Below are 27,415 nucleotides of genomic sequence, written 5' to 3' on the forward strand. Positions count from 1 at the left end.
AATAGAAAGAACCAGACCAGATGTGTAGTGCTGAATCCAGGCAGTCTTTTAGGCAAGTCCCTGGAAGGAGGTCCTGAATACATGCAACATTCCACCAACTGGAACATTTTCTGAGACTCCTTGCAAAATTAAACTTATATATTTTATTTGCTCAAATACTTCTTGCAATTTCAACTGGATAATTTATCTTTTTTACTTACTATCCTGAACTGATGCATAGTGTTGCTTTGGTCTATTAGAAACCTGCTGGGGTTCCATGTCAGTGGTGGGAATGGTCGACAAGGAAATCATCTTGGTGTACAGTGTGTGAAGCATTGTGGGATTCCTTGGGAAAGACAATGCTCGAGAAATTCAAGAGAATGATCCATTTTGAAGAAAAAAATCTCTCTCTCTCCCTGCAGGTTTTGTTCTTGTCATTGGATTGGTGACATTCTATCGTATTGGGCCTTATACCAACCTGTCATGGTCCTGCTACCTGAATATTGGGGCCTGCCTCCTGGCTACATTGGCAGCTGCCATTCTGATATGGAACATCCTGCACAGGCGAGAGGACTGCATGGCACCCCGGGTCATTGTCATCAGCCGCACCCTGACTGCTCGATTCCGCCGAGGGCTGGAGAATGACTATGTTGAGTCACCGTGCTGAGAGCATGGGTTTGAGAGGGGAGAGCCCTCTGACAAGACTTGCATTGGAATTGTTTCTATAAATATATGCTGTAATTTAAAACTAAGTTTTGAAGAATGTCACAAAGCTCATTTCTTGTGGATAGAGGTCCTCAGTTATTATTTGGATGGGCTTCATCTATATACATATGTATAATACACATAATTTTATATATTATACATTACTTTTTTCTCTCCTGTACAGTGCAGAAACATAAGATTGTCATCATGATTATCCTGATGCAGTTTCACAGTTTTAAATCTAGGGATTCCAATTGTGGCAGAGACATACAGAGTAATAGTAGTGAAGGTATGGAAAAAGGGCAATTGGGCTACATTTTCTCCTTGTCCTGGATGAAGTTATCCTGCTCCCTAATGATAATTCACAAAGCTCAGGAGCTGAGCTTCAGTAACAGTCCTCCTCTGGAACCAGTGATGGACAGTCAGAAAGATCAGGAGACTTGCCATATGTATCATATAATTTACAACAGCACAGTCAAGGATTTCCTCATCTTTAATGTCCCCTCCCCCCCACCCATTTTTAAGAATATTTAACCTGGCTGTAACAATTTCTTCCTCACTGAAGTATGGCACACAAGCTATAAACCAAAAAGCAAGTAGCATAATGCTAGCCATTTGTAAGTTATGGGTGTGCAAATTAATTACAATCTGTTGTTTTCAAGCACCTTTTAATTTGCCTAAAATAGAACCTTTTGGTTAATTTTGCTGGCAGGTAGTGATGCCATTAACACTAAAGAGAGGTACACAGCTAAAATTACCCACCTTCTGAACTAAAAATGTACTCAGTTGTTTACATTGTGGGCTGGCATCTACAAGAATGTTTACCTTGACAACCCAACATTCCTAAATGGCCTTAATTTATTTTGTTACATATGGTCGTTACACATGAAAGCACCTTTTACCCTAAAGTCTCTTTTCTGAGCCCATTTTTAAACTTGGCAGAACATTTTTGAATTTGGATACCAAAATTAGGGTATTCAGTTCTGTGCTTGAGTGTTCAAAATGACACATGGAGCCTGAAATAAATACTTGACAGCATTGATGCCACCCAACTACAAATTGGAGCACTTGAGAGTGAAAATTAGGCATGTAGGACGTGATCTGGGCAGGTGACTCCCCTTAACTGCAAAAATAGAGTTTGTAGGTGAAGGTATTTGGCATCCTGCAAGATCAGGCCTTTAGTTTGTAAGTGCGACACTTTAGCCTGATGGTTCATGTCAACAATGTGCATTACTACAAGATGGCAAACCAATGAGATGCCAACTACAATACAGAAATAGATACAGGGACCAGAAGAGGGCTGGGGGTACTTACATACATTTTAAAGACTTCAGCATAAGGTGTTACCTTGAACACACTAGTAAGACCTGAATGACTGTGAGCTGTGAACATAATAAAACCTCTTTTTAAGGTTGCTGTGCTGCTCCTAGCTAAATTCTTTGCTTTTTTTATTGTGATTGCCTTTATATTTTGCTTCACTTTGTGATCATCAAGCTGGCTCTTGAGTTCTGTTCTAAACCCAAAATGATGCAAGGAACCTAGCCCAAACTGTCACTCTGTACCATGTCCAGAGTAAGTAATGGTATGAGCTTGATGCTCTACAATCAAGTACTTATAAAATTCAACCTCCCTCTTCTTTCTCTAGACATCAGGGCAGAGTTCCACATGGGTGATAAAGCATTTCTTTTTATAGTAGGTTTGTAAAAACCAACTGAGGTTTGTTTCCATTTGCCTGCCTTTCTGCAAAAGCTCTGTGTTTTCTGGAAATAAATGTGCTATAATTAATTGCAAAGTTTTAAATAAAATATTGGAATATTTAAAAGACATTATATTATTTCTTCTAATATTGCAATATCCATATTATAATAATGTACATTAAATTTTAAAAATCAGCTATGTGGTCAGTAAAACTGTACTATTCAGTATTACTGTGTTTATTTTCAATGTATAAATAAAATGGTGAATTGAATGTTCAGTTCTCTTTAGGTGATGTACTTTGTGTCTGAATGAAAAAAAATAAGGCTGATCATTGCACATGTGTTGTCTGTTTAAGGAACAGAAGAATCTACATGTTAAGAAAATTTCATTTACAAGATTGCCCTTGGAAAGTAATCATTATCCTTCTATAGAATTTAAAAAGTCTTTATTTAAATAATTGGTTTATTGATCTATTAAGTGACAGGGTATGTATTTGTATTGGATACCTGATCTACCAGTTGCACTAAAAAGTCCAAGGCCAGGGGCCAAACATTTCCAATGAAACAAAAAAATAGTAGGCACTAAACTGAGTCCTGACGTGTGAAGCTGCACCAGACACCAAAAAAACTGCAAATTTCAACAGACTATGTTCAAAACATCTATTTTGTAAAGAATTTTGGTTCAGGTAAAATTATATATATTGGTGTATATAAATACATCTACCAATGAAAACTATTAAAACATAAATATAGATATTAAAATGAAATGGCCAATATTACACAGTAATGAGGTGATGTTGTTGCCAGTGATGCTCCAGGAAATATGCAAAAAGTAAGACATCTTATGGGTGATATCTTTTATTGGACCAACTGCAAGGTTGGGATAAACATAGGCAAGCTTTTGGGAATCACAGTACCCTTCCTCAAGGAGAGGAAGATACAGAGACTGAGGAACAAGTACTGTGATACCCAGAAGCATGCCTATAATTATCCCAATATTGCACAATCATAGAAGTAAATTTACCATTGCTTACTATTACAGGCATATCCATTTGCTAGACAGCTTGATGTAACAGACAGTGATTTCAATGGATGACATCACCACAACATATGTGGTGATGAAGCAGCAGAGAAAAAGTCAATATACCTTTATCATAAAGTTTTCCCTTGTTTAAGAGGCAGTAGGCAAGGAGGAAAAAATAAAGAAGTTTAAAGAGGTCAAAACTCCATATGAACCTGAAGCAGAAATAAACCCTGAAAGCAAATGAAACATTACAATTGTTTAGTTCCCACCTTTTGATGAGCTTGATGGATTTGAAGGCTTCATCCATGTCCCCAATGGTTAGATAAAAGCTGAAGTTAAGCATTGCATCCCGTGTGGTTTTATCACATTCTTCCAGCCCAATGAAATCTCTCATGGGTCTCCTGGCTACCATCTGTGAGAGTTGTATTGAAGCAGATTCCACTTGTGCCTCCTTCTCAACTTCTCCTGGCTGAAAGGAAAGCCATCCACATTCACATACAAGCAGGCCTCACCACAATCCCTTTATTTTTTTCATAATGTTAACTATCTGGCTGCCTGCACCAGAAGCAATGATAAGTTCCCTTCTCTTTAAAGCCTTCATAGTGATCATAACAAATAATACTGCACAACTTTAAAAAGTGCCCATCATTATATGGAGCATCCCCCCGAAGAGAATATGAATGCACTGAAGTCACGATGCTTGATATTGGTACTTAGCTACTGATTAGATTTGTAAAGTATCACAGCAAGAACAGAAGTGACCACAACAGTTAAGATTGCATAATATTTTCTGTGATAGTTCCCAAATTTCTAAATGTTTCAGGCTGAAACGCTGTGTGCTTGCTCTCTCTTAAAAGATAAATGTATTGCTTTAAAATATCAGTATCTGTTTCTCTTTTATTTGTCTTCATATGGAGAATCCCACTATTAGGTCTCAGACTCTTAAATATGCATCATAAAGATGACAACCTTCCAGCTCCAGAGCTTCAGTAAGACTTAAAACTCAGTGGATTCAGAACCATGACAGGATACTTTAACTATTCTTCTGTGCTACACTAAAGAAATAGCTTTGCTGTGTTGCCAAAATCAAATAATCTTTTTAGAATTTAAGAAGAAACCTTTCACAAGCTAAAACACAAAGAAAAAAACTTCACTTGAGCCAATATGGATTCTGCATTGTCCTCCTCCATGCCTCTTAAATCTTAAATATGGCATGAAAATGCCATATACAATATATACTTGCATACCAAATGCACCTTTTATCCAAAATCAGGGGAAACTGATTTTTCTTCTCTGTAACAGAAGCAGCAAAGAATAAGAGTAAGCAGACACTGTGCTCTAATAGCTATCAAGATGGCTGCTGCCTCTCTATGGCCCCAGCAAGCAAAAAGGATGGAGTCCTATATTAACCCTCCTACACCCACAGTAGCTATTTAGCTTGTGCTTGAAGCATGAATTGAGCTGGTTAAGGGCAAGTGAGCTGCTGCATGTAGTCTGTAGCAGGGCTGTGTGAAACACCTAGTATTCACTTCGGATTTGGCCAATTTTGGGGGCAGTGATTTGATTCGGTGTTTCGAATCACTACCCCGAATTGATTCAGCTGAATCTGATTCAGAGATTCAGCCACTGCCGAGTCAGCCAAATCTCTGAATCGGCCCCATCCCCCACCCACTCTCAATGGCTGCCCTGCCCGCTCTCCCAGTTCCGGGCTCTTAAAAAAAACAAACAAAAAAGACTCACCAGGTGCTGCCCATCAGGGGGTGGTGATCCCCACTGTCCCCCCACTGCCCCACACCATGTGCGGGGCTCTGCCACAAGCCCCCGCGACCCCTGCCTGCTCTCCTAGGCCCCCCCCCCCCATGGCTGCCCCACCTGCTCTCCAGGCTCTCTCAAAATAGAAGTCCCCACTCACCAGCTCCTGCCTGGCAGGGGGCAATCCCTGCTGCCCCCCACTGCCCTACACTGTGTGGGAGACTCTGCCATGACCCCCAGAAGCCCCAAGGCTGCTGCAGCAGCGAGTGTGGGGCTTTTTATTTTTCAAAGGGCCTAAAGCTGGGGCAGGCAAAGCAGCCATGGGGCTCATGGCAGAGCCCCCCACATGGCATGGGGCAGTGGGATCACTCCCACACCTGGCAGCACCTGGTGAGTGGGGCTTTTTTTTTTTTTTAGAGAGCTTGGAGCTGGGGCAGGTGGGGCAGCCATGGGCGGGGGCTGGGAGAGCAGGCAGGGGCCTGGGGAGGCACTCAGGGGGGCTGAGGGAGTAGGCAGGGGATGGGGCCTGGCAGGGGTCCCCCACCATGGTCCCCTCCCCCCTCCTCCAACTCCCCCTCCCCCACCCCATATTTACCAACATGAACATCCGGGTCCAGCTCCCTGCTGCAGCCAGCAGGGACTGCCTGAAATCGCCAAAACTCTCCAAATCTATTCAGAGAGCTTTGAATCAATTCGGATTTTTAATTGGTCTCCTGATTCAATTCGGATTCAGAGATTCGGCCACTGAATCTGGCCGAATCTCCTCCAAATCGAATCAGCACCCAAAGCTTCGCACAGCCCTAGTCTGTAGTACCTTGAAGATGTTTGTGGTGTGGAAACACTTTATTATTTACAGGAAATTATTGTACTTACCAAATCTAAGATTACTTGAATTTAAGATGACCACTAATAATTAGATTCTACACATGGAAAATTTATAAATTTGTTATAATTTTCCATGTATGGAATCTAATTATTGGAGGGTCTTCTTAAATTTGTCTCCCTACTGCTGTAACAGGGAAAGCAGCAGCAACGGGGCAGGCAATGGGAGGGCAAGTGACAGAAGAGTTAAGCAGCCTACCCCATACCTTGCACCCTGTCCCCTTTACCCCTTGCCCCCCTATTGTCTGTCCCCACCAGGCCTGCACCCCCTGGCACCTGCCCCTCTTGCCACTTGCCCCTACAATGCCTGTACAGGCATGTCGCATCTTACGTAGGGGTTAGGTTCCGAGATCAGTGCATAAGGCGAAAATCACGCACAGTCAAATTGCCAGTGATTTGACTAGCAGCAACTGCCTCTGCCTCCAAAACCTCCTGCCACCGCCGCAGAGCTGTGCTTGGAGCTGTGCGGCCGGTGGCAGCGGCGCAGCGTGGGGGGGGGGGGGGGGGGTATATGCCGCCCAGCCACTACCACGCTGCCAAAACCTCCTGCCACTGCCGCAAACTGAAGCCCTGTCCCCACTCCCACCCCGCGTGAAGTTGAATTCACGCAAGTTAAATGCGCGTATGACGTGACTGTACTGTACCTCCTGGCACCTTCTCCCCCTTTCTTGCTCCCCCTACTACTTGTCCCCTCCTCTGCAGTGCCCAGGCCCTCTCAGAGGTAAAGAGAGGCCTGGGCCACTTCCATTTTTTGAGGCTTAAAATACAATGCCATAATTTGTAATAAATGTTCCTTTTTTATTTAACAAGTGCTTTTCTAGCTTTTTTCTTCTTCTTTCAATCCTGTCAGTGTATCTCTGTGTCTGTATGTATAACCTCATCTGGAGATAACGTCAAAAGTCTAAATTTGAGGCCCTCCATGAATGAGAGGCCTGGGCCAAATGGCCCTCCTGCCCCCCCCTGTGATAGGCCTTGGCGGTACCAGCACCCTGCTACACCTGCACCCTCCAGTGTCTGCCCTCCTCTTGCTGCTTGGTTCCCCCCTTGCTGGCCTTCCCATGCTGCCTCCACCCTAAGTCATGGCTCTGGCCCAGATCACATGCTAGCTCTGGTCCCCTGCTCAGCCAAGAAGCAGTGGTGGCAATAGCAGCTCCAGTGCCAACTCTTGGGCTGGATCCAGAGCCAGGGTTGGACCTGCTGTCACCATTACTGTTTCCTGGCCAGGCAGGTGCTGGAGTCAGCATGTGTTCCATGCTCTGGGCTGGAGTAGGGCCAGATCCAGAGGCACAACTCCAGGTAAGTGGCAGTGGTAGGGGAAGGAGAATCGGGGCAGGGAAGCAGGTAGTGAGGGAGGCCAGAGGTGGTAAGGGACAGATGCAGCAAGGAGAAGCTCTGGTCCTGGGTCTGCCTCCAATCTGTGGGCTAGGGCCAGCTGCCACTACCACAACTGCTAATTCCTGACCAAAAGAGGCCACAGCCAGCATGTTTCCCATGCCCAAGGCTAAAGTGGGGCTGAAGCCAAAGCTATGACTGGGTAAATGGCAGCTATGGGGCCAGAGTGGGAGGAGGGAGGTGAAAGCAGGGTCAATAGCAGTGTGAAATAGAGGTGTGGGGGGGCAGGCAGTGGGGTTAGTGGGTTAGTGTGGTGAGGGCAGAAGCAGCATGGCTCTGTCTGGAACTAGAGCAGTGGCAGCCACCTGCCACCGCTCTGCCCCCTTCTTCTCAAATCCAAGATGAGGGGCTTTTTTCTCCATGTTGAATGGAGGGAAAAACCTTGTCTTGAATTCAAGCAAATAAGGTATATAAAGAACTACTTACACTAAAGAAGTAAAAGTCTTACTGCTGCACTTGCAAGGATCTGGGGCCTAGCCTTGTTGCTGTGCTGCCGTACCAGGAGGTTCCTCCTGTTTCACCCAATCTGTCTACTGAGATGCCACACTTCATGGACACTCAGGGTTTCCAGGAGAACTTGTCCTGCATCACACAGTGGGCCAATGACTCTGGAGAAATCTTTTTTTCTACATTCTACCTTCCAAAAAACAAGGTTTGCATCATATCTGTAGGGATGTGGTGTGTGAGAAAAGATAGTAAGATGTAGGGGAGTTAATCTAAAAATTAAGTTACAGTACATGTAAATCTGCATATTACTAAAAGATCTAAAATATTAACTAAACTAAGAAACAGAAAGACAGAAACCAAAAGGGCAAATGAGTTTTAGATACAATTTGGTGGTGGTGGTGACAGCAGGTCCAACCCAGGCTCTAGATCCAGGAGAGGAAATACATTATAGTGAAGAAGAGAAATTATGGGCAGAAGTTCAGTCCAATCAAGACAATTTTGTTGGGTTAATTGGACTTTAGTGAAAATAGCTTTTGTTCACATGGCTGCACTAAGTTTACTATGTGAATAAGTCAATAAAAAGACAAGGCACCTACTGGCAAAAGGAAATTGACGGGGAAGTAGCAAATGAAAGAAGACACATGGAAGAGAATGGTTATACATACTTACAACAGGCTTATAGACACATCCTCTCCGAAAGAACAACTAATGTCAGCAAAAACCAATAAAGAAGGAAAAATAGAAAAGAGAGATAATATCTAAGTAACATGAAACATGAAGAAAAATAACCACAAGGGGGAAATTATGATAGAAAGTTCAGTGGAATGCAGCAGCTCTCTTTTTGACCATGCAAATTATGGAAAGAAAAAAAAAAGGATGTAATCCAGACAAAAGCCAATTTTGCTTGGGAAGGTTGTCAACATCTATTTACTAAAGCTGGGCAACCTTACAAAAGTCAGATGTGAATCTAAACACTGCAAACATTGAAGAGTCTAAGTGCAGGCTTCTTGTTTAATCCTTTTTTTAAGAGAGAAGTTATTAACCATATCTAATCTTTCCAAAGGTAATAAGATGCTTGCCTGTAACTTGCATTAATAAGGCAATCAGACAGCATCTGATGAAGTGAACTAGGGCTCAGGAGAGCTTATGCTATACATCTGTCACTTAGTTAGTCTACAAATCGCAAATCTACCTTGCCTTTAACCCGTGAACGTACCATTTGTTATTCCATGGGGGATTATTTTACTCCTCATGTAATTGGGTTTTAGTTCCTATTGAAGACAACATAAATGGTTCCCTCCTATGCCAGAATTAAATAGGACACTTGTACCCCACTCTCACCTCTCAAAAGTATTAGAGATTGGGGAGGCATAAATTAAAGAGAAACCAAAGATTATTTTACATTCTTTTTTTGGTTACTTTTCTTTGTACCCACTTCATTACATCTGCTTGTACATTTAATTTTATGCTCCCACCAAATGCCAGATCCATACAAATTTTATTACATTTTCAAATGCACTCATATTATTATTGCTGTTATGTCACTGGTAAATAGGATCCAGAGACCAGCACTGGAGCTGCACCTGCTTACTCCAAGCTCTGTTTGACCTTTAGTGTAGTAAAAGTTCCCAGTATATGGGTGGGGAAGTTACCACACAAGATGCCCTGTTTATCTGTGATTTCTTACCTTTTTTGCAAAGTAATAGTGTGGTACTTCCATGCCCAGAAGAGACTGGTAGGCTACAGGCAACGGAAAGCTATCCTGCAGCAAAAGGCCATGCTCTTCAGTACTGAAGAATGATATAATCAAAACATCCGGCTGGAAAGGGAAATAAAGCATTGTTTTGTTTTGTTTTTATGGTGAAGTATCTTTTTTAGTTTAGTTTTTATTTTCCATTTTCACTTGGCAGAATCGTCACTTAGAAATAAAATAACATCCATACGCACCTGCTGGTAGGGCAGAGTTACAGGCTTCCTCCCCACAGTACACAGCCAACAAGTCATTCAGTTCTTCAGATTATATTCCTGCTAAGGGCCAGTCACCTCTGCCTTTCAGGAACCAACCTCCCCATCCCTGAAGAGGGAAGCCCTTGGAAGGACATTCCTGCTCCGGAAATCTCTCTTTGACAGACCTGATTCAGGTTTAAGAACTTATGACTGCTATTCCCTGTTTTTATTTTTAAAGCTGCATCACTTCCAGAGCCATTTTAGAAGCTCAAAGTGTTTCTCAACACATTGCATTTTACATAATTTGGATTTCATTTGGTTTATGGTTACTTTTCATTTAATTTTTGGCTATGAAACAATGTTCAATAAGGTCAGAAACACTCTTGTGGGTTTTAAAGAGCAATATTTGTTTGATGTACTGACACACAACAATGGCAGGAGTTCATATACAGTATGAGCTCATATACAGTATTTTGGGTTATCACCCCAGTATACTAGCAATGTAAATATTATTTCTGTAATGGATGCAGGTCTTGATACACATACACAAATGAAATCAATGAACCTACTTACTTCTTTAAACATGTGTTGAGTGCTTTGCTGAATAGGCACCTTTTAAAATGAAATTAAAAGTTATCTAGATGTTTTCTGCTTCTTTTTTATATCAAAAATATATATAAAAAACCTAAATAATTTGTTCTGATTGTTCTTTACAAGAAAAGCATCAAGGTCTTTATTTCCTTCTGTTTGCTTCTACTAGCAGAAAAATATACTATGACCAATTGAAGAAAAGGGCAACAAATACTTTAAAAAATTGGCTTATGCCTTTTATGCATTGCATCAGAAGGCTTATCCTTACACCTCAGCAAAAGGCAAGTACTAACAGATGATACAGAACAAAGCATGAGAAAAAACATACTGTGCTTTCTGAGCTCTCTGTCTGGTTTTGAGTCTTTTCTAGAAATGGATGGTTTGGTTCAAGAATTGCTTCACATACAAAGAGCCTTGGTTCACTCTGGTCCCAGAAGTGTCTAATGGGGATGTGACTGTGCAGATCAGGAGGCCCAGTAATATTCCTGCTGGGATAAGAGAAGACAAATGTGTAAAGTGAGGTAAACAACCCCAAGCTCATTCAATTCACTAATAATAAGGGTTGATATGGAATATCATATTGATATATATATATATATATATATATATATATATAGTTATTGGTATATATGGTTATTCCATATATTGATATGGAATAATCCCCAAATAACCATTGTATGAATAAGACAATATTTAAACACTAAGAGTGTGATCTGGATGGAAGAAAAACTATTTATATAATGCTTATATCCTGAAGTGCCATACAATGTTAGCACTGTTGGACTTTCCACAAGCTAAAGCCAGATATTTCAAATAGAAAGTCATAGTGTTAAACCATTCTGACCTGTTGCGGGCTCTCTCAGTTCTTTGCAATGGAAGAATCACTTTATTATTTTTCGGTAGTTTAAAAAATAAATGAGCACAGAGAGCCAGTGTTTTCTGAGAGGTGCCTCAAGCCTACTGAGATGTGCCTCAAGTCTAAAAGGTTAAGAACCACTGGCTTACATTATACTACCTTCAACCTCAGAGTTGTGATGCTAAGTTGTCTACATGAGCAATCACTACCATCTGTATATCTCATGGAGCCCAAAATATTAGGCATACTTACAAAATCCCCTGGGAAAGATTCATACTATTAACTAGTTGTGCTTTTTTAGGAGTTTTGGGTTTTTGGCAAAGCATATAAATGGATAGGAAACTATGAAAAAAAATAAAAGACAGACACTGTTGAATGCATCTCAACTGATAACAGCTGAGGACTTCAAAGACTCCTTTTGATAATAAACAAAACATATTTCGTCTAAGGTCAGAGACAGTCCATATGGGAATTCTCTTGATTCCCTTCCACTCAATTCCAGGAGCCATTAAGGTTTCCCCTTAAATTCCTACATCCTCCTCCAGTGATCATCCTTCATTCATGGTGAGAAACTGTAGCCTCCTCCAACCCAGTACTGTACACCACTCTGAATCAGACAAGGGAAGGTGTTCATTCAGCTAATGTCCATCTCATTTCCTTCCCTTACCCTATAACACATAACTGCACCACCTGGGTGACTGTCACAGAGCACTGAGGTGCCCTGCTCTCATAGAGGGGAAAACTGCTAGGGAAGAAGCCCTAGCGGGGAATAAGGAGCCCAACTGTGGGTTGCCAGGGCAACCAGAGAAGGTCAGCTGACCCTAAGGGGCAGGGCCTGGCTCTTATAAAGCCCAGGAGCTGAGGCCAGAGGCAGTTCCCTGCCAGCAGCCAGAGAGTCAGGAGCTCCTGGAATAATGATGTGAGAAGCAGCGAGAACCACAGGTACAGCTTGACTGGAGTTGAGCAATGTTGTAGCCAGGCAGCTTATGTTTGAGTTATAGCCAGGAGGCTCAAGTTTGTGTTGCTGTTTGTTAAACCAACTGGTGGTTTGGGTGAGGCTATAAGGGGATGGAAGAGGCCTCACAGGGGACTTGCAGCAGAGTGTGAGGACCCCAGCGCCAGCGGGTGCAGCACATGGGGTACACAGACCCCAGCCCCAGAGAGGGGCATTTGAGATGCCCCAGGGTGGGTGTGGCGAACCCCAGAGAGGGGAGTGCTATTGAGAAGCCCAAGGGTGGGCACGGTGAGCCCCAGATAGGGGGCAGCAGAACTGGGAAGCCCAAGTTGGGCACAGAGAGCCCCAGAAAGGAGGCAGCTTTACTGGGAAGCCCAAGGGTGGGCACGGAAAGCCCCAGGAGGGGGCAGCACTGTAGAAAGGCCCCAGAAAAGAGGGCACAGAGCGAGAGGGGGCCGGAGGGAGCCCTACCACCAGAGGGAGTGTGCAGTAAAGGAAGAAAGGCCCAGGGAGAACGGTAAGGGGCTGAATAGCGAGAGGACTGAGACAACAGCGATTCCTATCGGTGAGGCGTGGACTGTGGTGTAGGGAAGGAAGCAGAGCCGCAGACAGCGCCCCCTAGTGGTGGGGCAGTATAAGGGCAGCCTCCTGCTAATTAATACTAATTAATTAATTAACTAATTAAGATCAAGGCATGGCAGGCGAGTAGGCGGGCGGATGCCCCAGAGACAGGTGTGTGGGCCACATTAAGGGCGGCCCAGAGCGGATACTTGTCACAGTGACACAACCAACTAAACCCTCCATCAGCCTAGTCAACCACATGCTAAACAAGTAGAGAATCCATACTGCTCTTTACATCAGTTAGAACTTACACCACAGAAATGCTATGAAACTGATGCTTAGTTTGGACTTCTATTATAAAAGGTTGGACAGCTATTAAACCACAGGTAGAACAAAATATAGCTTAATTAAGGATATAATATTATGAAGAATATATCCTGCACTGTATAGAAAATAAATCTTGCAAATTTATTAACAAAATGATGTTTTAGTGAATTAACCTTTTTAACTCATTAAAAAGATGATCTCTTCAAAAAGGAATTCTATATAAAGTCACTTATTAGCCACAAGAAGCCTGAATTCAATTCTAGGCTGTCTGTCTTTATAGGCTTTCCTTGTATGATCAAGGACTCGATATTAAATCAAAATGGAATCTTCAGTTTTTGCACTCAGACTTTTATTAAATGTAATCATGTTTTTGTTTCTTATTCCTAATTTCCCTTTTACTCTCAGTCTGTCAAAGCTGGACTTTCAGCATCCTCCTGCTTCAAGATCAGCACCTTATCATTCCAGAGGGAGTGTCATTTTAACAAAGTTGAAAGGCTACAGAAAAAACAGATTTCTAGAGGTCTGGTCTCCATGAGAAAAGTTACCATCACTAGCAAAGGATGTACTACTAATACAGTGTTGAACCCAATGCTAATGCTGATTGTCACCAAGAGGTTATTCTGTTTTTTGTATATCATGTCACATCTCCAGTGAGACTTACAGCCAGAGATACCAAGTAAAAAGCTTTAAAAAAAAACAAAAAAACAAAACACACCAAGAAACTCTCTTTTCCCTGACCTAGGCAAAATATATTATTACTAAAATTAGAACTAAACTGTTAAAAGCAACACCTCAAAACAAATTACCTATTTTGTTAGTGGTAGGTCAGTGTTGTCTGCTAAGAAAACTAAGGCTCCTATTAATGTTGATAAGTTAAGGCCCTCAAGATTCAGATTCTGCTTTCAGAAGAGAGCAGATCTTTCCACCAGGTAAGAGAAGAGGCTTGGTCTGACTGCCTTTCAAGGCAATGCTGAGACTTCTTTCCTTTGCTAATCCTCTTCCTTTCCTTGAAGCACTTAATGATTTTGCCAACTTAGTCAGAATAGGAGGAGCTCAGTTCAGTAAAACATACGTGACTCTAACTACATAACCTTAATCTCCATCTCAGTTATGAAGCTGGATATCCCTTGGTCCTAAATTCTGATTTCTCTGAATACACCCAACTGACATCTCACACCTTTTCAGCCTTATGCCTTTTCATGATTTGGAGTCTTTAATTTTTTTCACTCTATACATCTGAACACTAGCCAGGATATGCCAACTATTTTTGACTTTCTCATGAATGAGAGCATCCACATGGGATATGAACATGCTTTAACTTACATCCATCAATTTCAAGCTGTTAGTTGATTTCCCTTCATTTTTCCTGTGGATAGGCTGTACACACAGGCCTGACTGAGCTTGACTAGAGTAGTGCTAGCAGTGTAACATGCCCAGAACAGCCAGCTTAGCTCCTGCACTTAGCTCCAAACTACCATGCCCACATTGTTAACAGTACTTAGCCCATGAGTCCAAATCCAGCTCAGTAGTGATCACAAGAAGTTATGGTAGAAGGACAGTTTGGTGGCCTATGTGAAACGAACAGGTGCTCTTAGATGGCACTTCCCTCTCATACATAACCAAAATGTACATCCTCATTGGGGGCCTGTTCAGAGAGACTAAGGCATAAACTGCTATGATAACTAATCTGCCTCCTTGCTTAATGAAGTGCTTCCTCTACACCCAAACTGAGGCACAGTGAGAGAACCTACATCATTGTAGCTTCTTCATTCAGTATCTGGTCTTCAAGACAAGATACTTCAATTTCCAAATATATCAAGGGTGGGCAAAATAGCAGGCTGCATCCAACCCGCTAGGCCATTCTATCTGGCCCACAGGGCCCCTGAATATACATTTTCTAAATTTTTTATCTGCTCCTGGCTGCCTGTCAAAGATGACAGGAGGCAGGGACAGTAGGACCTAGGAGGAGCCAGCAACAAGGCCAGCCTGGTCCCACCCCACCTACAGGAAGTCTCTGCATGCTGCAGCTTTCAAACTGCTCCAGCACCACATGGATGCATCTCCAGACTGCAGGAGCATGGGGCCCACACTGGTACCCCGGGGCCAGGAGTGGGAGGGGGCATGTGTGTGTCCGTCCGTGCAACGAGGGAAGGGGAGAGACAGAGACAGAGAGTGGTGAGGGATGGAGATACTCTGTGTATGTGAGCACAGTGAGAGAGTGAGTGTTCATAGGGTGAATCCCACATGCACACCCCACCATACACATGCACCTATACCACCCCTCACTCTGCCATACACACAGACCCCCACACCCACTCACACACCCCAGCCATCCTCCCCCACACACAGCACCCCACAAACCTCATACCCACCCACACCCCACATATGCACACATACATACCCATATACTCCCTCACCCCACACTCACACCCCCACCCTCCCCCACACCCACACACTAACAGCCCCCCACAAACCTATCCCCATGCCCCCCACAATATACAAGAGTAAGACTTTGTTTTATGCTTTTTTGCAACCACCTCTGTGTACACTACACAAACGCATGTAAATCAGGACAAAACTATTTTTTAAAATCACATTAATGTTGTAGATGTTTGATTTTTAGAATATAATTTGGTATTTTTCTGGTTCTGAGATGGCAAAGCCCCTTGCTGAAAGAAGTATTTCCAGGGGTAAGGGGAGGGACATCTGGTGGCAAAGGTTGAGGGTTAAAGGGCAGGACTTCCAGTCACAAGATGGCGACCAGGGGGTGGGGCACCTGTTAAGGGGTGGGGCTACCCATGTGGTCCTCGACAGCTTGCTAAAACTCAGTAAGCAGTCCTCTGCCTGAAATAATTGCTCTCCCCTGTGATATATCTAACTCCAGCACTTTTCCCTGGTCAATTGAGTGGTTTTTTAATAATATTAACCCTACTGTTTTTTAAAAAATGAAGATGCTCTGCAGTCTAATAGACTGAATACAGAGCAGTAAGCTAGGAATGCCCATATTCTTACTCTAGTTCTGCCAAAAACTTACAAAAGTCAATTTTACTATGTATCTATTGTATCAATACATCAGGCATTTATAAATTGCTGTGATGGGGCCTATGAAGAACTTAGAGAAATTTAGAATTTCACTTGAAGGGTTACCTGTTTGTGCCATCCTTTGAAAATGTAGAGCATGGACACAGTGCTAAGTATCATTGTAATGGGGAAAGATAACACAAAGGGAAGAAATAAATACTCTCCAGTTATTTTTCTTTTCTACTAGGCCCTTTTGAAAGAAGTGTGGGTAGAGAAAAGATTCAAGAAGCAGCAGAAAGACACCTTACCACACTTCTCTAGGATTTAACTGAAGATAACTACCATATTTACTCAAATACAAACAACATGGGGGGAAAAAACCCTTGTCATATATCTGCATACAAGGAAACCTCATTACCTACACTGCCTATCATTAAACTACTGCCAAAAGCAGCATGTGCTCAGGAATGGAAACCAACTATGAAGTTAATTAAATGTAGCCAACACTAAGCATAGCTATAAAACACATGGCGCATATTGGACACACATGATGATGGGAACCTACCATGAGGACAGGTTAGTGTAGCCCATCTGAATAAGATATACAGTAGTGACCATTGAGCAGTCCCACTCAGCGCTGACTCTTTTTTCCAGTCATGGTGAGCCACTACACTGCATTCATTCAACTTCTGCTTCACTCCCACAGCTAAGCTGTGCCTTTCTTTCCCATTTTGAATTATTCCCATTTTTTCACCACCCTTAAATATCTGGCAAACATTACCCATCTGCATATAAATTTAATATAAATCTCAGTTCTCATGACAAGAACACCCAGTTCCAGTCATGAGTATGGGAGCTAATTAGCACATGGATCCTTTGTAGGAGGTATCTGAAATACACACAGATACTGAGCAGTACTGAGCTGTGGGGTCACCGTGGCTTGAAATCCTGTTGACTCTGCTGGGACCCAGCCCAATGAACTACATGGTAAATCACGAGTCTTTTGGCTTTGGACTAATATTGTGCTTAGTTTGCACTATATATAACTAGGTACAAAAGTGCTACTTGAATGTGTGTTTATGGAGTACCTGTGCTAAAACTTGTAGCAATTTCAAAAAGGGTCAAATGCATCAATTCTGAATAAACTAAGTCTATGAGTACAATATGCAAATTACTACAGATACATTTATTTCAAAGCCAGCATTTTCAAATTTGCCCTTCACTTCCATTCACTCAGAGAGAGCAGGATCTGATAGCAAGGAGAGAGGAAAGAGGCTGCAGGGGGAAGAATTTGGAGTGGGAGTGGGAGGCAGAAAGTAAGGGGCTGCTTGATCCACCCAAATTTATTTTCCTTCCCATAACAGTCGGAGGGGGACAAATTCAAGGCAAACCACCAATAAATAGATTCTATAACTGGAAAATTATGACAAATTTATAAATTTTCCATATATAGAATCTAATAATCAGGAGGTTATGTTCAGGGTTATCTTATATTTGAGTAAATACAGTAATTCCCCAGCTGAAAAACATGATGATCGTTTACATGACAAATTGGGGGAGTTTCTCAATCTTACTGCCATATCTTTTAACCCATGTCTGATTTTTTTTCCATTTCAAACATCTGAAACAAAAGGTTTTTGAGCATTAGCACTGATTCCTCATTGAAAAGAATGCTGATAAAAGAATGAAACCAGAATGGCTCCAATCTCACAAGCTGGGTCTGAAGAATCTGCAATACTGACTATGCCAGAGGAAGAGATACTGTCATCCCAGGATGATAAGAGGAATAAAAGCCATGAAGGTATTTTATTGTTGTTATTTTTTATAAATGATTTACTCTCTCACTCTCATTTTACAACACTACTCATGCCTGCTTAGATGAATGTCTAAATATCTGTTCAGCTGAATACCAGAAGATGTTGGTGTTCCCTCTTCATCCGGACACTGGCTGAAACAAATTCCCTAGATTTATACTGACCCCTGTTGGGTTACACCGAATGCTACAGATGAAAGTTTCTAATGTTTTTAAGTTTGCCCTATGTTGTACTCATTTTGATAACCATCTAAAATCTAAGGGGCCTAAATCTTGCCCTCCCCACTCACCAATCAGCTGGATAGTACCAAAAACCTCCAATCTTTTGGTACTATCCAGCTGATGTTAATACTTGCATAAACCAGCAGGATGACTGAAGACAAGAGCTTTTAATCCCAAAATGATTTGGCGTAAGAAAGATACTAGAAAGTATATTTTTATTGGGTTGGATGGAAATCTGACTCTATCATTTCACTACAAGCAGATCCTTGCTATTGTACGATACTACCAACATTTTTAACATATTATAGGGTGTAGTTTGGAAATCAAAAATATAAAATCTAAATGAATGTAAATGTATGTATTCCATGTAAGTTCCTCCCTGAAATGAAATCACTTGGGTATTATGCTTTTCCTTTGAAAGAGTTTCTAGGATGGTCTCCCACCAAGACTCTGCAGAAGTGGACATATCCAACAGACAGCATAACTGTTCTAAGGATCAGATGAGTATGATGTAAGATCTAGAATTTTGAAAAGCGGGGTTCAGGTGGTGTGGTGCATCATCACATACAACACAACACATTTTTTTTAGTTAAAGAGAAACCAGAAGATTTACTAATATGCTAGGGGCCCAGTGCTATATTATTCAATTTAAGATCAGAGCAAAAACAAATACAACTTTACTGGGATCTGTACTAATTTGCTGGGCAAAAGTTTGCCCAAAGCTATTGTTTTATTAGTCCTGTAGTCATTATAGTTAAATGTACATGTGATGGGGCAATGCTTGTGACCGGGTCTCACGTTGGCCCGCCCACCTGTCTAAATAGGGCAGTTTGCCCAATCTCTCCTGTCACGCCTTGTTGTTAAAATACTGGTTGTAAAAATGTGAGAGGCTGCCTGTTTAAGACCCCGATGCCTAGAGGTGTACACACGACTCTGACTTTCCCTTATTGTGTCCCATGCCTCACAGATGGCATCCTAGAATTGCACTTTGCTCTGGCTCATGGCTGAGCCAAACTCGTCGTGGGTGAGCTTCCTACTGAGTTGCATCACCTGGCCTCAGGCCCAAGTATGGCCTCAGGCATCCAAAAATCAACCTTGGCCTCACTGCTCCCTCCTGGGGCTTCCACTTGTGCCCTCATCCTAGGGCCTACCACTCACCCCTTCTCTGGCACCTCATTACTACAGCCCCTTCCAACTAGGGCCACCGGGACCTTATGCCCCCACATGGGGCTCAGGTGCTTCTTGCCAAGAGTACCTAACCCCCACTATTTACGCTGGGCTCAGGTGCCTCCATCTAGACATACCTGGTTTCACTACCCTCCAGTCTTAATGACCCACCGGATAGTGTGGGATCGGGTTATCAGGCGCCCCTACCCACCTTTCAACAGGGAAGTAACTGGTCTGGCATTTCTGGGGGGGACTGTCCCGCCATGGACAGCCCCACCAGACCACCCTTCCCCAGCAGGGTACAGTTTCTGATCATGTCCAGGACCATGCAGGCCTACCTGCCCTAGTCTAGTTCCCTCATTAGGGCTCCTGGATGACGTACTTGGCCTCTCTCTCTCTGTGGGCCCAGCTCTCACTCTGACCCCATTCAGATTTCATAACAGCCGGCTTGCTGGCTGACCCCTAACCTCTTTGGCTGTGATGCCCCCCTCATCAAAGCAACCTTCTGCCCTTACGGGCTCTGGCCCCGCCTCCAGGCCAGTCAAGGTGCCAGATAGCTCATCATGGCCCTGGCCTGCCCCTTGCATTAGGCTTAATTGCCCTTAGGCCTTCCAGCCCTGGCCCTTTTGCATTGACCAGTGTGATGGATCAGAAAGTCAGCCTAGCAGCCGCTGACCCCCATACTCCAGAGAGGTCCCTCCTGGGTCTCACCATAGACCCTTCACCCTAATCTGGGTTGGCCTAATGCCCCCACAATGCTGGCTAAGGCCTAGCTCAACTGGGATCACCTGAGCCCCTGGCTTCACCCCTGCTAGACCTACTCAGGGGCTTACCTGCCCCTTTGTAGGCCTACAAGCTGTTAGCCCCATGCCTAGGTTTGACTTTGCTTTTACTAGGTCCTAGCCCTCTTCCAGGGGCTTGGGACCACACTGGGCCCTCTAGGAACCTCCTACCATCCTCAAAGTTCCTCCCTTACCTCCAGGGTGTCTCAAGCAGCAGCTCACCTGGATGTTGGTGTTCCCAAGCTACCAGCAGCAGACTACTGGCTCAGCCCTGAGGCCTGAGCTAAAATGGAGGTTTCTCAGCCCTCTCCTCCAATCACATAGCCCAGTCTGTGGCCATGTGACTTTCTCATCAAGGCTGGCCTGTACCAGCTGGTTGCCATGCTGTCTGCTCTCGCCTTTAAAGTGGCAGGCACCCAAAGGTGCTCTGCCACAGTACATCTCTTATTCAGATTTGTAAAACAAAATCTAACCTTCAAAAGAGCACAGCAACCCCCTTGGCTCAGCAGGGAACTTGAGGACATCCTATACCTCAAAAGAGAGACTTATAAAGGATGGAAGGCTGGAAGTACCACCAAGGAGGAGTACTCAGCACTGGTCCGTACTTGCAGGGAGAGGATCAGGAAAGCCAAGGCTGCAACTGAGCTCATCTGGCTTCACATATCAAGGATAACAAAAAGCCCTTTTTCAGATATGTAGGAAGTCGGAAAACAAGCAAGGGTAACATCTGACCCCTGCTGAACCAAACAGGACAGCTGATAACCGACACCCAGGAAAAGGCCAATCTGCTTAATGGGTACTTCACATCAATCTTTCATCAGTCCAATGGGACCGCCCTGCCTAGCAAGATAAGGGACAGCCAGAGTGAGGGTGTATTTATATCGGCATCGGTGTTGATCTAGTAAAGGATCACCTTGAGAGGCTGGACACCTTCAAATTAGCTGGTCCTGACAGATTACACCCTAGAGTACTCAAGAAGCCGGCAGGTATCATAGCCCAACCATTAGCAAAAATATTCAAAAACTCATGGTGCTCAGGTGAAGTACCTGAAGACTGGAAGAAGGCCAATGTGGTACCCATCTTCAAGAAAGGGCAGAAAGTAGATCCTGGGAATTACAGGCCAATCAGCTTAACCTCAATTCCCGGTAATATTCTGGAGGAAATCATCAAGGAGACCCTTCTGGATAAGCTGGCTGAGGGCAACATCCTGAGGGTTTGTCTTGGGTAGGTCTTGCCTGACCAATCTCATCTCCTTCTATGACCAGGTGACATATCACCTAGACAAGGGAGAAGAGATTGACATCATATATCTGGGCTTCAAAAAAGCTTCTGGTCTGGTGTCCCATGACCTCCTCATAGAAAAATTGGCCAACTGTGGCCTCAGCTTCACCGCAGTCCAATGGCTGGGTAATTGGCTTTGAGGTCAGACCCAGAGAGTAGTGGTCAATGGTAGCAAATCATCATGGTGCTCCGTGTCCAGTGGCTTCCCCCAAGGCTCTGTCCTTGGGCCAGTTCTTTTTAACATCTTTATCAACGATGTGGACATTGGTGTCAAAAAGCACACTAGCTAAGTTCACCAGTGATGCTAAACTTTGAAGCATAGCATCCACACCTGAGGACAGGCTAATGATCCAGGCTGACTTGGATAAACTTAGTAAGTGGGCGGATACAAACCTGATGACATTCAATATTGATAAATGTAAGGTACTCCACCTCGGGGGGGGAAAAAAAACCAGCAGCATACTTATAGGCTTGGCAGTGCTACGCTTGCTAGCACCATGGCTGAAAGAGACTTGGGGGTCATGACTGACCACAAGATGAACATGAGCCACCAATGTGATGTTGCAGGTGGCAAAGCAAACAAAATTCTGGCCTACATCCATAGATACTTCTCAAGTAAATCTCAGAATGTCATCCTCCCACTGTACTCAGCCTTGGTGAGGCCGCAGCTGGAGTACTGCATCCAATTCTAGGCTCCACAATTCAAGGAGGATGTCAAGAAGCTTGAGAGAGTCCAGAGAAGAGCCATGCGTATGATCAGAGGGCAAGAGAATAGCCTTATGAAGAGAGGTGGAGAGCCACAGAACTCTTCAACCTGGAAAAGCACAGGCTCAGGGGGGACCTGGTGGCTGCTTATAAGTATCTAAGGGGTGTACATCAGGATCTGGGGGAATGTCTGTTCACCAGAGTGCCCCAAGGAAAAACAAGAACCAACAGTCATAAACTCCTCCAAGACGGTTTTAGGCTGGACATAAGGAAAAATTTCTTTACTGTCCGAGCCCCCAAGACCTGGAATAGACTCCCTCCAGAAGTGGTGCAGGCACCTACTCTGGAATCATTCAAGAAACGTTTGGATGCTTATCTTGCTGGGATCCTTTGACCCAAGCTGACTTCCTGCCTCTGAGGCAGGGGGCTGGACTTGATCTTCAAGGTCCCTTCCAGCCCTAACGTCTACGAAATCTATTAAGTCTATGAAATCTTAATAATGCATCCCACACTTCACTGTCAATAATTTCTACCCCTGAGTTAATATCTTTATACCTGTATTAAGGTTTTTAGCTAAAACTAAAAGCAGTCTTCAGGGGTGTGAAACAGAAGAGAGATAATACCAGGAATAGCTAACAGACAGGAAAACTGCAGGAGAAAGGATAACTTGATTAATGGAACACAAGAACCATAAAAAAAGGAGAAACTTAACACTTGTGGAGTAAAGCAAGATTATCAGGAAACAGATACAATGTGCACTCCCTCAGCACTGCCTGAATGGAAATGCTGCTGCCTCTCCCAGCAGCTGCCTTTGAAGTTTAGGTGGAGCAGGAATCAAAGGCGCAACAGGACCACAGCATACCCCGTGGATATACCCCAAGAGGTCAGTCACTGATATCATTGCTGTAAGATCTGAACATGCAGGCTCCACTAATATGAAGGTACTGTAGTTTGTTTTTCTAAGGTTGATTTCTATCCTAAAGCCACAAGGCAAATTTTTCAAATTAAACTTTTCTTACTTCTCATGTTCTTGTCCTGAATAGGAAAGCATCTCCCCACCATCTTCTTTTCCAGCCTTGAAGTCAAAGAGCATGATTGTGTCCATTTCAACATCATAGAAACAGATTTTGGAATCAAGGCTATCATCAGGCTATGCAAGAAAAAAAACAGGAGTTAAATCATGCAGTAGAAAAAACTGGCAAGGCAAAACTTAGATATACATTTATTTCATCCATGTTCCTATGGCTCAGTATACTAGAGACCATGAAAAAATCTTTCTTAGGAGGGAAAGGACAAGGAAGCCACTTCCAGCCCTACGTTCCTATGTTCTTGTGTGTTTCTCCCATTGTTCCTCCAATTTTATAAATTCATAATTTTATAATGGACAGTGACCATTTAACATTGCCATAAAATGGCTTTTGTAGTCAACGTATGAAATGAAAAACTTTATTGTAGTGCTTCCATAGATGATAACACCAAAAAGATTCTGAATCTAGAGAATGATAATTCAACCCAAGGTAAATTTTACTTTCAGTTTCGCATTTGGTGTCATGTTCAGAACTCATGGTGGTATGTCTCATGGTGGAGCCCTGCCTCACCTTGTTGATGAGGATGCTGACTTTGTTGCCATTAGCATTACACTTGACAGATGCTATTCTTCCAAGGCCAGGAAACAGCTCAGCCAAATTCTTGCTATTGCAGTGCACTTTTGCCTCTCTGCAGACAGACAGTATTGATACATGTGGTCAAACAAGTTTCAATAATATAGTTTTTACTTACAGCAAAGACATATAATAATAAATCAAAAACCAGTATACAAGGTTCTCGCAACATCTACTTTAGCAGATCTCTGTCCCAGATTTTGCCTTATTTCCTAGAGGGTTACTGCTATCTGTCTTACATTTATGAAGAAATTAATATGCCATTCCACTCTTTTTTTCAGTGGCTTATTAAACTTAAAGTACCGGCAACTCAAAAATCCTGACGGCTTGCTTCAGAGGACTTAGTAATTCTACCCTAGAAAATTAACCAGCATAACCGTAGCAGAATAATCCACTGGGACCGGGGTAGGCAACTCCCAGCATGGGAGCCAGAGCATGGCATACAAAGGCATTTTACTTGACCAGTGCACCTCAAGGCAGACAGCGGGGAAGTGGCCAGAGCTGCACTGCCACAACAAGGACCGGGCCCCTCGTGACTCTCCCACCATCCACCCCTGGTATGCCAACATCTTACAAGTCGAGGTTGTGGGTGTTTTTGGCACTCTGTCCAGAAACATGGCTGACCCCTGCACTAGGGTTATGCAAGTATAACTATTCTGTGTGCAATCTAGGCATATTCTAGAATAAAAGGAAGGAACAGTGTCCATGCAAAGGAATTATACTGGCATACTGGTTTGTTGCTATCTATAAGTAACTGTAAATAAGCCGCAACCTTAGTCAAAGTTGAAGGCAGATCAACTAGATTTGGTAGGAGTCTACAAAAAGCAAGGTAAAACACACATACTCATTTTAAGATTTTTTTTCAGAAAAGGAAAACTAAACAAACCAAACATGAGTAGAGAGAGATAGTTAGTTTTGTTAATCTCAGGTCAGGCAAAAGGAGAGGTAAGGCAGCACCTTTGACGCTAACTGCTTCAGAGAGGCACAAGCTTTCATAGGCAACAGACAAGTGATGCATCTGATGAAGTAGGCTGTCACCTTCAAAGTTTATGCCTCTCTGAAGCAGTTAGTCTCTAAGGTTCCACCTTGCCCTGCCTTCTGGCTGTACCGGCCAAGGCAATTACCCCCAGATGGACACAAAAAGAGATGCAGGAAAAGGTACTGTCATTCCCAGTGCTGAACCTATCCTATGAATTCACAGAATCATAGAAAATTAGGATTGGAAGGGACCTCAGGAGGTCATCTAGTCTAACCTCCTGCTCAAAGCAAGACCATTCCCAACTAAATCATCCCAGCCAAGGCTTTGTTTAGCTGGATCTTAAAAATCTCCAAGGATGGAGATTCCAAAATTTCTCTGGGTAACCTTTTCCAGTGCTTTACTACCCTCCTTGTGAGAGTTTTTCCTACTATCTAACCTAAACTTCCCTTGCTGCAACTTGAGACCATTGCTCCTTGTTCTGTCATCTGCCACCACTAAGACCACTCTAGCTCCATCCTCTTTGCAACCACCCTTCAGGTAGTTGAAGGCTGCTACTCAACCCACAACCCCTTGGTCTTCTCTTTTCCAGACTGAACAAGCCCAGCTCCCTCTGCCTTTTCTCATAAATCATGTGCCCCAGCCCCCTAACCATTTTTGTTAATCTCCACTGGACTCTCCAATTTGTCTACATCCTTTCTGTAGTGGGGGGCCCAAAACTGGACACAGTACTCCAGATGTGGCCACACCAGTGCTGAACAGAGGGGAAGAATTACTTCCTTCTACCTGGTGGCAACACTTCTAATAGTGCAGCCCAGTATGCTGTTAGGCTTCTTCACAACAAGGGCACACTGTTGGCTCACATTCAGTTTTTTGTCCACTGTAACCCCCAGCCAGTCCCCATCCTGTACCGGTGTATGGGACCGTTCCAACCTAAGTGCAAGACTTTGCACTTGTCCTTGTTGAACCTCATGAGATTTCTTTTGGTCCAATTCTCCAATTTGTCTTGGTCTCTCTGAATCCTACCCTCCAGCATACCTACTACCCCCCACACCAGCTTGGTGTCATCTGCAAACTTGCTGAGGATGCACTCCATCCCATCTTCCAGGTTGTTAATGAAGATATTGAACAAACACAGCCCCAGGACCAACCCCTGAGGCACTCCACTTAATACCAGCTGCCAGCTAGACAGTGAGCCATTGATTACTACCCTTTGAGCCTGACAATCCAGCCAGTTTTCTATCCACCCTACAGTTCATTCATCCAATCTGTACTTCCTTAGTTGGTTTGCAAGAATGTCATGGGAGACCATATTAAAAGCCTTGCTAAAGTCAAGGTATATCATGTCCACTGCTTTTCCAGCATCCACAAAGCCAGTCATCTTGTCAAAGAAGGCAATCAGGTTGGTCAGGCATGACTTGCCCTTGGTGAATCCATGCTAAGTGTTCCTGATCACCTTGTCCTCCAAGTGATTAGAAATGGATTCCTTGAGGACCTGCTCCATGCTTTTTCCAAGGACTGAGTAAGGCTGACTGGTCTGTAGTTCCCCAGATCCTCCTCCTTCCCTTTCTTAAAGATGGGCACTATATTTGCTAGGGCTGTGTGAAATTTTGCCGGCAGTTTCGTTTCGACGCTGTTTTGACTTGTTTCGAGCTCAAAACAGCAAAATCAAAATGAAACAGAGAGCTTCAAAACAGCCTCAAAATGAAATGAGGCAAATCAAAACGTTTAGAAAATTTTGAAACGTTTTGTTTTGAAGCTCAAGCTGGGCTTGCCTGCCAGGAAACAGAAACTAAAGTAAGGAAAGGGAGGGGGAAGGGGGGGAAGGAGTGCTCTCATTATTAACTGTGTAGCTGGCCAGTGACTGTCATCCTTCCCTGAAGTTCCTTCCAATCCCAGTGCTCTGGGAGAGGGATGGAAAAACTGCATAAAAGGCAGCGTTATTTGAACTGCCCTGCTTTCTGCCTTGGTGTCAGTTGAGTGAGGGCTCATTTTAACACACACACACACACACACACACACACACACACACACACACACACACACACACACACACACACACAGTGTCACCCACCCATGTCACGAGTTTTGCCTGTCAGCAGCCAGAGGTGCAGGGCCCCAAAACCCAGAAGCACCTGTACCTATCCCCTTGAAAGCTGGCAGGCTTTGTGGCCTCAGCAGGGGCTAGCATGTCTGCAGTTTTTACCCTGCTGCACCTTAACACACATACAGTGCCACCCATGTCACAAGTTTTGCTTGTCAGCAGCTTGAGGTGCAGTTTCCCCCAATCCCCTGCACCTATCTCCTTGAAACGTAGCAGGCTTTGTGGCCTCAGCAGGGGCTAGCAAGCCTGCAGTTTTGACCCCACTGTGGCTTAACACATACACATGACATGAGTTTTTTGCTTTCAAGACTTTGAGATGCAGTTTCCCTGACACCCCTGCACCTAAATCCTTGAAGATTAGCAGGCTTCATGCCCACAGATGGGGCTACCATGTCTGCAAGTTTCATCCAAATCAGGTCAGAAATGAGAATGTTATAGGCTGTTTCGAGCTTCCCCATTATAGCCTATGGGCAAAATGTCGAAACAGTGAAACTGTTTTGACGGAACGGAACAGCAGTTTCAAATCAAATCAAAACAAAATTCTAAATTAAACATTGTTCCGTCAAAA

The 27,415-nt window shown here is 43.6% G+C and overlaps 2 protein-coding genes across 4 annotated transcripts in view; one reads left to right on the plus strand and one right to left on the minus strand.

The window, feature by feature from the left end:
- Positions 1-2,659, plus strand: part of TMEM204 (transmembrane protein 204) — a 41,532-nt gene extending 38,873 nt beyond the window's left edge. The window contains exon 3 of the mRNA XM_006263211.4: positions 402-2,659. Coding sequence (XP_006263273.1) covers positions 402-646 — 245 coding nt within the window. The 3' untranslated portion in view covers positions 647-2,659. The remainder of the gene's footprint in view (positions 1-401) is intronic.
- The window catches only part of IFT140 (intraflagellar transport 140), a 177,739-nt gene that overhangs the window by 71,819 nt on the left and 78,505 nt on the right, over positions 1-27,415 (minus strand). For 2 of the 3 annotated variants that reach the window (XM_059716195.1, XM_006263212.4), the window contains 5 exons: positions 23,705-23,822; positions 23,126-23,256; positions 10,745-10,904; positions 9,566-9,697; positions 3,675-3,874 (listed from right to left, as the gene is read on the minus strand). In XM_059716195.1, coding sequence (XP_059572178.1) covers positions 3,675-3,874; positions 9,566-9,697; positions 10,745-10,904; positions 23,126-23,256; positions 23,705-23,822 — 741 coding nt within the window. The remainder of the gene's footprint in view (positions 1-3,674; positions 3,875-9,565; positions 9,698-10,744; positions 10,905-23,125; positions 23,257-23,704; positions 23,823-27,415) is intronic. The other variant, XM_014597466.3, reaches the window with a different exon arrangement.

This window comes from Alligator mississippiensis, chromosome 13 (assembly GCF_030867095.1).
Source record: "Alligator mississippiensis isolate rAllMis1 chromosome 13, rAllMis1, whole genome shotgun sequence".
NCBI classification, from domain to species: domain Eukaryota; kingdom Metazoa; phylum Chordata; order Crocodylia; family Alligatoridae; genus Alligator; species Alligator mississippiensis.